A 14,101-nucleotide genomic window follows, 5' to 3' on the forward strand; every position below is an offset into this window, starting at 1 on the left:
TCCCTCAGTGCTCTGCCGTGGAAGCAAACGTCTAAAAACCAAAAGCTATCTGCGTGGTCAGAGTTCTTGTCACATGTTATTTTATAAATACTCTTCCATATGATGAGTGCCAGTATGGCAGCTTCACATCATTATTGAGAGGAGCAGTATAACTGTGACCATTTTACAGAAAAACCAAAATGTGCAGTCATAGCATGAAATAGTATTTTCGTAACAGGAAACGTGGAAAAGTAGGGTATGCTTGTCAGTCCCATCAAAAATGTCCATTCCTCATAGCGGTGTACATCACCAAGCCTTATAAGGCTGAGCGTCAGCAAATCAGCACTTATCGTTCTGTTCAGAATGTTTCACATGGTGACTCTGTTACCAAGATATGCAGCGATCTGATAATGATGTGCAGTGCAAAGCATGCAGGGAATGTTTTGTCCTTCTGTCGTATGTGTTTGTCGTCCTCCATCGTCTTCCCAGGTATTAACAGGCGGGAGAACTCCTTCCAAGAACTAACTGGTTTACTTGGCAATAGGAAGTACCTCAGAATGCTTCAGAACCTCATCCTGCTCCAGGTCCACTTGTTCAAAGATGTAGCTGTAAATGGGCTGCGCTTCTATTTATACTACATACCATTCACGTATTCACGCACAGATTCACACAGCTTTGAGTGTTCCCGGGATTTTGGAACCACCATGGCTCTTTATAAAGTTGGCTGTCTGGACAAACGTAGTAATCAGGCAAGAAGGGACTTTATTAGGGAGGTGACCGAGATCCCAGTAGTCGCTCTGAAGTCCAGTTTATAGAATCAGTGCCTACCTTGAAGTGTAATCGCACATCACAGTGACACGGATAGCAACAACCGTGATTGGTCCGCATGATAGCATATGTTTCTCAATGGCTGGAGAAGCACAGAAAGTTCACCCTCTTTCTGCCTCAGTCAGTTCAGTAGTCGTACACATGTCTCCTGTGAGACTGGTCAGAACTGAGGGATGGATGAATGCAACCAAACAAAGAGAGAAAACCTGTTCCTGAGCGTACGTGAGCTGAGACTGGGGTGATCGTTCACCTTTCAGCACAACAATGACCTGAAGCCTTCAGCCGAGACAACGCTGGAGTGGCTTCAGGACAAGTCTCTGACTGTCACTGAGTGGCCCAGCCAAAGGTAACTTTAACCCCATAGAACATCAGATGACAGACCTGAAGGTGGCAGGCCGTTTACAGTTCAATCTGCAAAATAATCAAGTGTGCAAAAAAAAAAATGAAGGGGTCTGAAAATCTGAAGCCACCGTGGAAGTTTTTGTGCCTTAATGAACGCGTGGTATTTTGAGACGAAACTCCTCAGGCAGCTTGTCGAGCTCGCTTTCCCCTCCACCTGCACCATTACAATGTGAATACCTGGCATTATTGGGATTTTACTAGTTTGCTCGTTTGTTTGCCTTTTAAAGAGGCAAACCCACCAACGCTTTTAAGGCAGAGCCACGAACTGACTGAGAACAAAGGATCAGGCCTCTTACTCTCTCTTTTTTCCTCCATGTTAACACCTCCCATTGGGTCCTACTGAAGAGAGAAATCTTTGTCAGCGCTTCACAAATAAAAAGTTAGATTTTTACGAAAGGCTCAGCGATTTTTTTTTTTAAACAGCCAGACACTGTCGTTTTTAATAAACTTCAATGCTACAGATTTTCAGTGGCAGATTACAATTTGGTGCTGTAGTGCTCCAGGACCAGTTCCCATGTGTCACATGTGAAACAGTGTGGCTCATTTGTGAGTCTTTAATAGTTTTGCGACAACAATTCGAGCTCTACGGCACAGAGGAATCCGATATATATTCACTATGGATTAGACAGGGTTTTTTTTACATTCTTTTTATATTTTTAATTTTTATCTTTTTTTTAGTTTTGCATAAAAAGGAAAATGTTTGTAGTTTACGGCCTTTTTTAAATTGTGATTTAGCATTCTAAGAAATTCAACCCTTTTCTTGACATTTGGTGTTTTGAAATCACACGCAGCAGCTGCTACTTGCCTTTGCATGTCAGGATTTATTGTTGAACACAATTTCAGGCTCTAAAATTTCTCATGTGCACCTCATGACAATGAATTTTGCCACAGATGTTGTTGTCTTCATGACAACAGAGCTGGCAGGCCTGTTTGGTCAGGTAGATGGAGTATTGCTCTACTTTCAGCCCCGCCCAGATACCCGCTGGCTTTGATATGCACTCGTCTAACAAGCACATCATCAGTCAGGTGTGGCGCTGCTCTCAGTGCAACACAGAGGAGAGTTGAAGAGAGTTCTACAGAGGACAGCTGGATGCTGAAGGAAGTTTAAAAGGAAAATCTCTTTGTGGTGTGATTTATTTATTGGTTTTTTTTTTAGAGTAACTTGGAGGGGAATATTTTACGGCTCTACAGTTGCTCTTCAGAGGAAGTTAAAAAGGCTTCTTGTGGACTACCGGAGGAGCAGCTTTTGAAGTCGTCAAGACAACACAGGTGTGTTTCCTTTTGTTATTGTGCTACCAAGGCTTTCCTGATGTGAGCCATTGCTGTTCTTGGCCTCAGTATATGGTTTTATGCACTAGTGTTTGGCTACGTTGTCACCAGTGTTTTCCTGTTGAGCACTTTTTAACTCATGTTCAGAGTAAAGGTTGCTGATATGGATAAAGCCTCCTATCATGGTACATTAGAATACATCAATATATGTTGATACTGTCAATTTTTTTTTTTTTTTTTTTTTGGGGTGGGGGTGCAGGTGTAATTTTCCACGAAGCAGACAATAAGACCTGCAGTGGAAAACATCCCTGTTTTCTTTGAACACACCATCATGTGATAATGGCTTCCAGCCATCAGCAACAAACTGCCACCAGAATCTGGTCAGGCTTCTCAAAACAGATGACTGGAATGTTACCATGGAGCACTTCCTCTTTCAGGCTGCTGTCACCTTCTGAATGAGAAAAGGAAATGCCCGCAGTTGAACAGGGTGGTGTGTTGCTTTTCATTTTTTTTTTTTTTTTTTTTCCAGAGGAGCAGGAAGAGCCGCTGGATATTCAATGGGCCATCTGTTGACTGTAGTTTCATCCTTATTGTCAGTGTTGTTGTCTGTCTGGTTGACCCAGTGACTTTCCGACTTCCTGATATAGTAATTATATTTAGAGTGTCAAGCCTGATCTTATATACCATAGTTGGCCTTTCTGTTTGTAGTGGTCTCAGTCGTCTGACTAATATCATTCCATAATACCTTCACATTTGGTGTTTGCATCCATTTGGGCACATTTTATTTACTGATGAAAAGCTTGGTAGGAAAATGAGAGAAAGAACAGGGACTTTCCCCTGATATAATCAAAATACGGAAGCATGAAGAGGAAAACAAAAAGGTGACGGATGCAAATAGGTGTTGAGATGAGAAGAATGTAAAAATAGCTGTGCGGAGGATTTTCTGGTTGTAGTGATTATACACACTTTGGCCTCAGAAACAATGCTTCAGAATACAGTTTTTTTTTTTACAGTCGAATTATCCAGTCCATGTTGTGTAAAACAAGACTGCTGGAAATGAAATCATCGCTGTTCCTGGAGAGTATCGATGAAGCTTTGTGGATCAAAATTTCCCAATCAGAAAAACAGAAAAAGTGACTCTTCACTCTCTGTTTTTCCTCGATGTTTTTTTCATACTCTTTAACTTGACATAGCTTACATTATTAGCAAGGTGTCAGAGATCAATGTTTGTTTAACATTGAACACGATTGTGTTACTGCACGCAGTTTTATTTTTTTTCCCTGTGCCTTTTATGATTGATTTATCACTGTATCCTTGCTGTTTCTTGTTAACCTCTGCAGTCCCGTGTACTTTGCCATGAGACACATCCTGTCCTGAAGCTCCCTCGACTCCATGCAACGTCTTTCTCATCACTTTACGCCAATGGACCCTCAGGTCTGTCCGCCGCCTCTGAGCAGCAGCCAGTCAATGATCAGCGGCCTTGACAAATCCCCGGCAAGCACCTACAAACCTGGCCACTCTCGGAACAGCAGCACCGGCTCCTCCAAACATTCAAAGCAGGTAACAGGAAGTTGAGTGTTGAACTCCATGATGCCTTTATTTATCTCTGTTTGCTGGATTTCATTGTATTTTGTACCATTTCCGTGACTCATAGATTCATTCGTCACTTGTTTTGTCTTTGCAAGCAAAGGATGAGATTATATTTCGAAAATTATAAGTAATTGATTTATAATCCAAAGGGCTCCAAAAAAAAAAAAAGATGAGGGAGGGTGGAAGATTTAAAGCATAAAACATTTACCCATTTTCTCTCTCTGTCCGTGTCAGTCTCGTGACTGGGAGGTGATGGACGACTTGCAGCAGATGGATATGTATTCAGCTCCTGGCTCCTCTCTGGACCTCAGTATCCCTGGGATCTGTGAGGGCTACTTGATGAAGAGGAGGAAGTACCCGCTCAAAGGCTGGCACAAGGTGAGCATAGCCCAAGCTGGACAGCATTCAAACTTTTCTTGCTCTGGTTTTTTAATATGAAGTCACGTCTGTTCAATGTGTAAACATTTGCTTTTTAAACACAGAGTTAGTTGATGGAAGCAGAGCTGTTTTACCTTCTAACCAGTCAGCATAATACGGCTGCTACGAACCACTGAATCATCTTTGTTTTCTTTCTAACACTTCACTGTGATTGGTCCTTTTCAGAGATACTTCCTGTTGGAGAAAGGAATTCTCAAGTACTCAAAGACACAGCAGGATGTAAGTCATTTTCACTAAACTGATTCCAGTGTGGAACTAACAGATCTGTGTAAATCTGTTGAATTGGTAACAAGAGAAAATGTCTAAAACACGCTCTGTGGTTGTGTGTTAGATTCAGAGAGGGAAGCTCCATGGCTCTCTGGATGTCAGCCTTGCTGTCATGTCCGTCAACAAGAAATCCAAACGGATAGATCTGGATGCCGGAGACAACCTCTACCACCTCAAGGTGACCTACACAATTCAGTTTTAAAACCACTGAAATTCATAATTCACAATGTAGAGGATCCAAATGAAGTTAGTAACCAGATGTCTGGTCATTCTTTCACCTGAAATAAACCTAAGATGTATCGCTTTCCTCCTCTTCCTTTTTTCTCTTTCTCCCTTTCCTTCCTGTTAGACAAAGAGCCATGACATCTTCTACATCTGGCTGACCAAGCTGTGTGCCCATCGTGTATTTAGGAAAAACGAGGCGATGAGTGTCCATCGTGGCGTCCTTCATGCTCTCTCCATGGGCCACAGTACCCTGCCAGCCATGGCCACGCTTGCCCAGAAAAGCAGATCAACAGTCAGTACAGATTTCTACTGAAGTTAATGTCACTCACTAGATTTTTCTTCCCCTTTGGGGTTAAAAACTTTAGATGTGTTAGTAAATGTACAGAATTTACAGGTCCACACTGAACATGTTGGACTCCATCTGATCTAGATACATTTATTTTAGTTTTATCCAATATATTTTCATGTTCTCTGGAAAAAGTTGATCTTCAGGTTGACTTTTTTTTTTTGGCTTGAGGAATAATTTAAATGGTCTGTTTGTTAAAGTTGTGATTGATTTGTTGATTTAATTTTCCATCAGTTGATTACTTCAGTAATTGCAGCATTATTTACTCTATCACTCACTGTTGTCTTATAGTTTTTTAAAAGAAAAAACTGAGGAAATTGTTCTGTCACTGGTTTTTGCTGTGGTTTTAACTGGGATGTGTTTTTAATCCTCCAGCCCCCTCACTATGCCAGCTCAGCCTCAGTGTACCAACCAGAGATGGGCAGCCCCGCCCCTGCCATCGCCTCTAACCCAGGGGTGACCAGCAAGGTGTCAGCCTGGCTGCAGCAGACCCATGACATAGATGCAACCTCTAATGGTGAGAAGCACCTGTAATCTTGATCCTCAGACAGAATACAAACCTTTGTGTGTGTGTGTTCTGTTAATCTCTGAACTGTGACCTTTTGACCTTCTGTCTGTCAGACCTGGCTCGCTGTCAGGCAGAGCTGACTGAACTGGCTCAGCTTATCCAGCGACTCCATTGGCTGGAAGGAGGCCTGCCAATCACAAATACAGACCTGGAGATGAGAATCAGCATGCAGGTGAGTATTCTGGTAGCAACTATGAATTTCTGTGATTTCTTAGTTTGTATTTCATTGGAAATTAACAGCGGAGTGAGATCATTTGTCTTATCTTTAACTGGAGCTTTGTTTTTTGTTTGTTTTTTTGCGTAATGATGACATAATGTTGTTCTGAATACAATGACATTTAACAACCAGCCCTGTTGGTCTCTGCTTTAGAATCTTTCTCTGGAGAAACCCAAGAAGAAGGTGGGGAAAGTGTTTGGTCACTCCAGGACTCTGTCCCGTGTTGAAGCCATGGGGGGAATGGTAGGACCGACTTTAACCTTGAATGCAGTGTTATGATCCATCTTATAGTTTGTTACATCCTTTGCTCGTGAAGCTGAGTCTATCATTTTTATATCACCCCATTCCTCTTCTCTGTCCTCTTATCTCCAGTTCACGTCCAGCCACCTGAGTACCAGTAACTGCTCTGGTCTGGGGGCGTCTGTCCAGTCTATCCCTGGCTACGTCTACTCTCAGCTGTCCAATCCTCAGGTCACCTCACCTGAGGCCAAGAAGCTCCACCAGGACATCTGCACTGTTTCCCAGAGAGGTGCGGCCCTCCCACGTAACAGCTGTGTTTCTCTGAATGGGTTTAACTGAGCTAGTGTTTAATAACAACAGGGTCAGGATGAGTCAACTTAAGTTACTAATCAGTGACAACTTGATTTTCAGTTTTATCAGTTATTAATGTAACTAAACAAAATGAACTATTTCAAGATGTCATTTTGGGTTCCAGTTAAGGTCCTTCATCAAACCCAAATCCCTCGAAATACCCCAGTGACCCTTATTAAGTACCATTTGCAAGTTATTTAGCTTTATCAATTTGATCTGCATTAAAAGCTGATGACAAGCAATGGCAATAAATGAGAAGCTGCTAATGCTACCTGCATGTTTCCTTTGTTAGCGTCAGAGCTTAACAAACCCAGGTATTTTGCAGGTCGAAAACCAGCCAACAGAACCCAGCCCTACTTTTGTTTACTTTTAATTAATGCTAGATTTTGTTTTCAGACTGAATTTAGTAAGTGAAAAATACCCAACTTAATACTGCTCTTTATTATCATACATCTTTATTACAGTTAGCATCATATGTTCCTTGTGATTCATATAGTTTCTGTATGTTGTGTTTGCAGTTCATGCTTCTCTCAAGTCCGTCCACGAAGTTTTATCGTTTGAGCGAGAAAGACTGAGGCAGGCCTGGACCAGCCCAGACCTCAGGCAGAACACCTCACAGCAGCTTGCTACACTGTGTAGCACACTGTCTGAGGTAACATGCACACATACACATAGATACACACACACACATGAAACGACATGCACAGGGACCAGAGCAGGGATATTTAGAAACAAAACTCAAAAACCATGCTCGTCCTTTCAAAAAGCAGATGACAGCAGCGACTTGAAATGATTTTGGTTGTGTCTGTCCCTCTTTACCTCTCTGTTGACTTTATTCACCACCACCCCTCAACTTTTCTTCCTGGAATCCCAGAGTTAAAACTCTGAGAACTGGCACAAAATATTAGTATCGGCCTGCAAAATACAATGGGGGCCAAGCCCTCGCTGTCTGTTGGTGAGGTGCTGTGTGAAACTGCTGAGCAGGTTTGGGCTGTTTTCTAGGCAGGACAGACACAAGTCACCACAGGCACGACCTGAAGGAGCACACCTCAAGTCTTTCTCTCCCTCTTTCCGCACACATACACACACACACACACACACACACACACACACACACACGCATAACACACACACGCACGCATAACACAACAGGATCGTTGTCACACACTGAAACTGAGCAGCTGCGTCCGTTGAGGTGCTCGTTAACGCCTGCTGTCAGACTGACGGTGCTCAGTAACCTTCTCGTTTGGTGTTGCATGAGGTCTCTTCTCAGCTGCCTGCCCTGTTTTCTGTCCATGCTGCATGCCACTGTATGTTTGAACCAATGGGATATCAGCCGATGGGACTGTGGGCTTTCTGTTGTTGTTTACTGCTGTTGCCTTGCAGCTGGCTGTCACCCTGCGTCTTAGCGCTTAGTTCATTCCTGGGCAGGAGTTTGGAGCACAGTGTTTGAAAGTTGTGTGTTGTGTGAGTTGTGTGACTTACACACCCCCAAACTTTAGCATCTTTAGCTCAGTTAACCTGCTTCTACCACACTAGTAAGAGACCTACCTGGCCCATTTAAATATGCTGCAAGGATGCAGATTGGTCCTCTGGCCCTGCTAACAGTCAGTCAGTACAGTGACAATACACCATGTACTGTGTGAGTGATATGGAGTCTGCATGATGTTCTGATCATTTTGTTTTTGCTCCTCTGTGCTTCCCCTTCCTGTGTCCTGCATGGCTGGTCTCTGTATGTGTATGCATGTGCATGTCCATGCAATGTGTATAGCTTGACATACAGTCGCGTCTGACCAAAGTCCACTCGCTTTCCCTGTCCTCTGACTCTACCGAGGAATCCTTCTGCACTGTCCGTCCAGACCAGGTGTGTACCGCGTTGAGCATTTGTGTGTTTGTCTTTTTTTGTGTACGACGTACGTTTCATGACCTCACTGTCGCTCATTTGCTCCCATTTTCAACCTCGCGTATGAAATTTCTCCCTGCAAAACACACCTGAGACTATTCTTACCTCAAGACACAGTCTGTAACAGACCAGTGCAAATGGACGGCAGTGTTGTCATGTGGTTGGTGTGATCAGGTTTGCGGTTTACACAGTTCCACATAAGAGCCTGACAGAACGCTGTGTGGAGACATTTGGTGGGTAACACTAGTGGGAATTGAGCCTCACATCTGACTGTGTGTATATGTGTGTATATATGTGTATATATGTGTGTGAGCTGAGGGTGTCTGCTTTGCATGTCTCTTGCCTGTTAGCTAGCAGTCCGTCTCCACTTCTTACTCTACGCACTCAGCAGATAAGCCTTTTGCTTCAAAGATAAAAAAATAGAGTTTGAACGTAAATCCCTTTCTTCTCCCCCTCACCCCGCACTCCCTCACAGAGGACGCCGTCTATGGGTCGCCACAGTCACCGTGCGCCCTCGGTGGCAGACTCCATGATGGAGTACTTTGACGCCAGCGAGGTGATCGTGTGCGAGAGCTCGTCGGAAGCCGAGGCGTCGGACGAGTCGGGCCTGAGTGACATCACCACCACCAGCAACTCGGAGCCGGAAGAGGGACACGGTGAGTGTTTACCTACCAGCCTGTCAGACCTTCCTGTCCAACCACAGCTGACCAACATGACAGGAGATAAACTTTGAATGGACAGAACGACTGATGACTTTGTCCTCTCCTTCTCCTCCAGCCACTGCCACCCTCAACTACAGAGCCAGTCTGAACAGCGCTTCTGAGAAACCCAGCCCAGCGCCCGCTGATACCGGTAACCCCACCACTAGTGTTGACTCCTTTATGTTGGCTGATTTCTGCCATGCTCTGCTGCTGAAAACTTGTAAATGTGCAGTTTGGTCTCGTGATTTTAATTGTACTGATTTGTGTTTCTGTGATCCAGGCCGTCGCACCACCATGCCTGCCCCAGGAACGGACAACAGCCACATTGGCATCATGACCATCCTGTACAACAACATCGGCAAGGACCTGTCCAGGGTCTCCATGCCAGTGGCTCTGAATGAGCCGCTGTCTTTGCTGCAGAGGCTCAGTGAAGAGCTTGAGTACTCTGATCTGCTGGACATCGCCAACCGCATTGACGATCCGTATGAGAGGATGGTGCGTTTGGTTTACTAAGACTACTAACCAGCTGAGAGCTGAGATACAGTTAGGTTCAGTTCTAACTTCATTAATGATTAAAAAAAAAAAAAAAATGTGTGTTTTGACAGGTTTATGTGGCAGCATTCTCCATCTCTGGCTACGCCTGGGCGTCCTGGAGGTATCGCTACAAACCCTTCAACCCCGTTCTAGGAGAAACATACGAGAGCCACAGGGAAGACCGAGGCTTCCATTACATCAGTGAGCAGGTAGAGGATATGGAAATATGTTGACAAATCCTCATCTACCAGGTTTAGAACAAACTGTAATGCTGTGTTATATGATGTGTTTGCAGGTCAGCCATCACCCGCCCATCTCTGCCTGCCACGCTGAGTCAGAAAACTTCACGTTCTGGCAAGGTAGGAGTGTGCTCACTGATCAGTGCTGGATCCACCTGTACTGTACGAGCACAGTTAAACCTCTAACGCTTGTTTGTTTGCTCTCAGATCAGAGATGGAAGAACAAGTTCTGGGGGAAGTCAGTGGAGATCATCTCTTCCGGACTGGTCAATGTTACCCTGCCCAAGTGAGCCACTGCTTCCTTTAACAACACCTCTCGCACAGTGCAGCCATAACAGCCTGTGGTGTAACAACTGCAGCCATACAGTCGTATATCTCCTCTTTCACAAGTTCTGCCATATCATGACCAATTAAGTGGCACAGAAGTCACCAGTGCACTGCAATATTCTTCATATTTTCAAATCAGTATTTTTTTAATCTCTCTTAATGACTGTAACCCTAACCCCAGCCTAAAATGGTTTAACCATGAGCCTGTTAATGAATCATGAAAACACACCGTTACATACATACAACACGGGTCTGCAGCATCAAACCGCTCAGGGATGGCAGCCACTAAAACTGCCTTCCTATGATATTATGATGATGCCAGTGTACATATATGTATATATAGTATATATTTTACAACTGACTTACTTTGAAAGATAAACTGAAAAAAAAAAAAGAAAAAGACAGCATCTTGTTGGACATGCGTCAGAATGCATTTCTGTGTGTTTGTGCCTCTGAAAGATGAAGCAAAAAGCACACAATTACACCCAGTTCCATTCAAACATTGTTGCACTGTTTTGTGCGTGCAGGTACGGCGATCACTACGAATGGAACAAGGCCGTGACATGTATCCACAACGTGCTGAGTCAGCAGCGCTGGTTGGAGCACTATGGCGAGGTGGTCATCAGAAACACAAAGAGCGACATCTGCACCTGCAAGATCACCTTCGTCAAGGTGAGCACGCAAAAGACGCACACGCGCACTGATGTCGTCCTCACTTAACCAGCCCCCCCCCCCCCCCCCCCCCCCCCCCCCCACCCCCCCCCCCCCCCCCCCCCCCCCCTCTTTTGTCTGTTACTGCTCATTGAGCTGGAAGTCACACAGACTTTTCTCGTCGTCTTTTCCTGTTTAACCACTCTAAACCCTGATCTCCTCATATTCTAGTCTCGCTACTGGAGCTCAGATAATAGTAAGAACGAGGTGCAAGGTGTGGTTCTGGACCAGGCTGGAGAGGTGGTCCATCGCTTTGGAGGACTCTGGCATGAAGGCATCTTCTGTGACACTCTTTCTACACCACAGTGCATCTGGAAGCCCAGTAAGTAGCATCCTGTCCTGTCTGAACACTGGAACACTTGTTTTTTTTTTTTTTACACTTCTCCACATTGTCCAGTCTTCTATTCCTTGATATACATGATGTTATTTCCTGTTCAGACGTTCAGCCTGAGGACCACTTCCAGTTCTACGGCTTCTCACATTACGCCAGAGAGCTAAACGAACTGACGCCTGACCTGAAGGCCGTTCTCCCACCTACAGACACACGCTTCAGACCAGACCAGAGGTTCAGACAAGAATTTGTTCACACTGAAAAACGTTGTCACACCTCCTTACATGTTGCACACTCATTAAGTCTTGTCCCTCTTTTCTCCATCAGGCTTCTGGAGGAGGGGAAGGTAGCAGAGGCAGATAAAAGGAAGGACGAGGTGGAGGAGAAGCAGAGGGAGAGGAGGAAGGAGATGGCCAAGAGAGGGGAGGAGCACATCCCCAGGTTTTTCAGGTGAGGAGCTTTAGACCATTTATTATTTTTTTAAACATGACCTTAAACAAAATAATGAAACCTAAATATAAAGAAAAACATCCACCCATCAGCACCTTTAAAACGGACTAATTAAAGTATTTCATCTCATTGGTTTAATCATTAATCAGTCATTTTTGTTTGACTGTGCTGTTGATGGACAAAATTATCCCACAATGCACTGCTCAAAGAAAATGAAGGACATTCTCACAGCTGAAACAGGTTTGTGATTTCACCGTGAAGTTTACTGTGCACTGACATTCAAGAGTGTGTTTGCTTATACTAAAGGCTAAAACAGTAGACAATACTGTGGCCATTATTATGAAGTACACACTACCTGTCAAAGGTTTTAGAAAATCCACATTTTTCCATTTTTTATTGAAAGCTAAGCAGTTTAAGCCCAGTGAAAAACTTTAAATGGGTCAAAGGTCAGCAGGAAACTGATCAAAGAAAACAGGCCTTCTTCAGGCTTTCCTGCAGCAGTGATAGTAAATGAAGCATTGAAAGTTGATGCAACTGCCCCATTTCCAGCTGTTATGCTAAGCTAACTGGCTGTAGCTTCAGACAGCAGTACTATACTGAGGAGTCAAACTATCCCTATTTATGTTCTTACTGTTAAAATTCTGTTAACCGAAACGACAGTTTTGCAAGATGAGTAGTGAATAAAAACCATTTTCTTTGTTTGTGTTCTCAGGAAATCCGTGGATGAGGCTGGCAGAGAGGTGTGGCTGTACAACGGCACCTACTGGAAGGTCCGTAAAGAGCCAGGATTCTCTAACACTGAAAACCTGGACCTGTGGTAGAGCGCCTAGCTTAACGCTGAGGCTGAATGAAACCCGGCAGGTGCTAAACGCGTGTTATCACGATGAAGATGAGCGATGCGACCCTGTATTAGTAAAAATAATTAATTGTACTCATGTTAGTTCAGTAACCTAGAAAGTGAAATGACTTATGACCACATCTACAGAGACCTGCTGCTACCAGAACTGCACTTGAAAGCATACATGAACCTCTGGTCTGGTTTTTTTTTGTTTTTGTTTTTTTTGTGCCACATAGAGGTGAGGTGCCACTATGGAACAAATGAAGACTGAGATTAAGCCGGATGTCTTTCCAGCCTTTTGCCTACCTCTGATAATGCAGACATTAAATATAATCATTCACGATTCAAAGGCAAATCTTAAGGTGAAATCCAGTTTTTAACTCTTTATCACTGCCCTTGAGAAAATTGTGGGTAAAAATCTTAAATCTTTTTTTCTGACAGGATTGAGGCCTCTCTGCATGTAAAGTGTCTTATATCATGTTTGTGGGAATAATGTAAGATTATGTGTTAGTTTTAATGCGTCTATATAAATATTTGTGGTCAGGCTCATTTTTAATGGCATGTCAGATGTTTGCTTCCTGCGGAAGAATCCAGAACACGTGGAGGGCTAATTCTGTTTCTTGTGGGATGTTTTAGGTGAACTGGTGCTGTCCTGCTTCCTTTCTCAGTGGGTCTTAATGTATAAACTCATGTTTATACATTAATATACGTTTTATTTTCTGATGTTCAGTTGTGGCACGTTGGTGACGTATCGGTTTCTAAAGCGTCCTCACACTGGATAAATCTAGCTGACAGATGAGGATTGCGTCGTTTGGACCCTTTATGCTCTCAGTTGATGCAATGAAGTATTTTTTATTGATGTTTCAACAATGGATTTTAATAAGGAAAAGAGACTACTGTTTAATCCCAGGCAAATGTTTTTTTCTTTGTTTTTGTCTCAAATAAAAGGATCCTGAATCAGCACTGTCTATCTCATTAAACTTCCAAACCTGTTAATAGTATTGTATTTAGCAGTTGTTAATGTTAAGATACACACTAAAGCAATAACTCTCAAAAAGTCTTCAATTTGACACATTGATGACAAACTCCCATGCTACAATTTCATTCAAAACTTAATTGATATTGTTATATTTGCCATTGCAAATTAAGCTGATTTAAGAAAAAAGCCTTAACAGAACATCCAGATAGGATTGCACTGTATGGCAGATGTTCCAGTTAGTCTACAGTACACATAATATCAGCATCTGATGGTTTCTTATTGATTTCCTGCCACTTTTATTGTCTGTTTCAGCCCACTGCAGCTTTGCATGTGTATTTAGAAATAACTAACTTCTTAATAAAATATAA

At 43.3% G+C, this 14,101-nt stretch overlaps 1 protein-coding gene across 2 annotated transcripts; it reads left to right on the forward strand.

Annotated features, from left to right (window-relative positions):
- Positions 1-2,254: 2,254 nt before the first annotated feature.
- Positions 2,255-13,714, forward strand: LOC121198262 (oxysterol-binding protein-related protein 7-like). 2 transcript variants are annotated; one of them, XM_041062259.1, is made up of 23 exons: positions 2,255-2,478; positions 3,819-4,038; positions 4,303-4,446; positions 4,672-4,725; positions 4,838-4,951; positions 5,123-5,290; positions 5,720-5,861; positions 5,966-6,084; positions 6,283-6,372; positions 6,502-6,658; positions 7,239-7,372; positions 8,492-8,584; positions 9,099-9,279; positions 9,401-9,475; positions 9,605-9,819; positions 9,930-10,067; positions 10,154-10,217; positions 10,305-10,383; positions 10,952-11,096; positions 11,307-11,457; positions 11,574-11,700; positions 11,794-11,916; positions 12,629-13,714. In XM_041062259.1, exons 2-23 carry the CDS (start codon positions 3,871-3,873, stop codon positions 12,735-12,737), a joined length of 2,790 nt encoding a protein of 929 aa, XP_040918193.1. In that variant the 5' UTR covers positions 2,255-2,478; positions 3,819-3,870; the 3' UTR covers positions 12,738-13,714. The 2 variants fall into 2 exon arrangements, with proteins under 2 accessions (XP_040918193.1, XP_040918194.1); XM_041062260.1 differs by lacking the exon at positions 8,492-8,584 and having other exon boundaries at positions 2,256-2,478.
- Positions 13,715-14,101: the final 387 nt, after the last annotated feature.

Source organism: Toxotes jaculatrix, chromosome 18 (genome assembly GCF_017976425.1).
Source record: "Toxotes jaculatrix isolate fToxJac2 chromosome 18, fToxJac2.pri, whole genome shotgun sequence".
NCBI classification, from domain to species: domain Eukaryota; kingdom Metazoa; phylum Chordata; class Actinopteri; family Toxotidae; genus Toxotes; species Toxotes jaculatrix.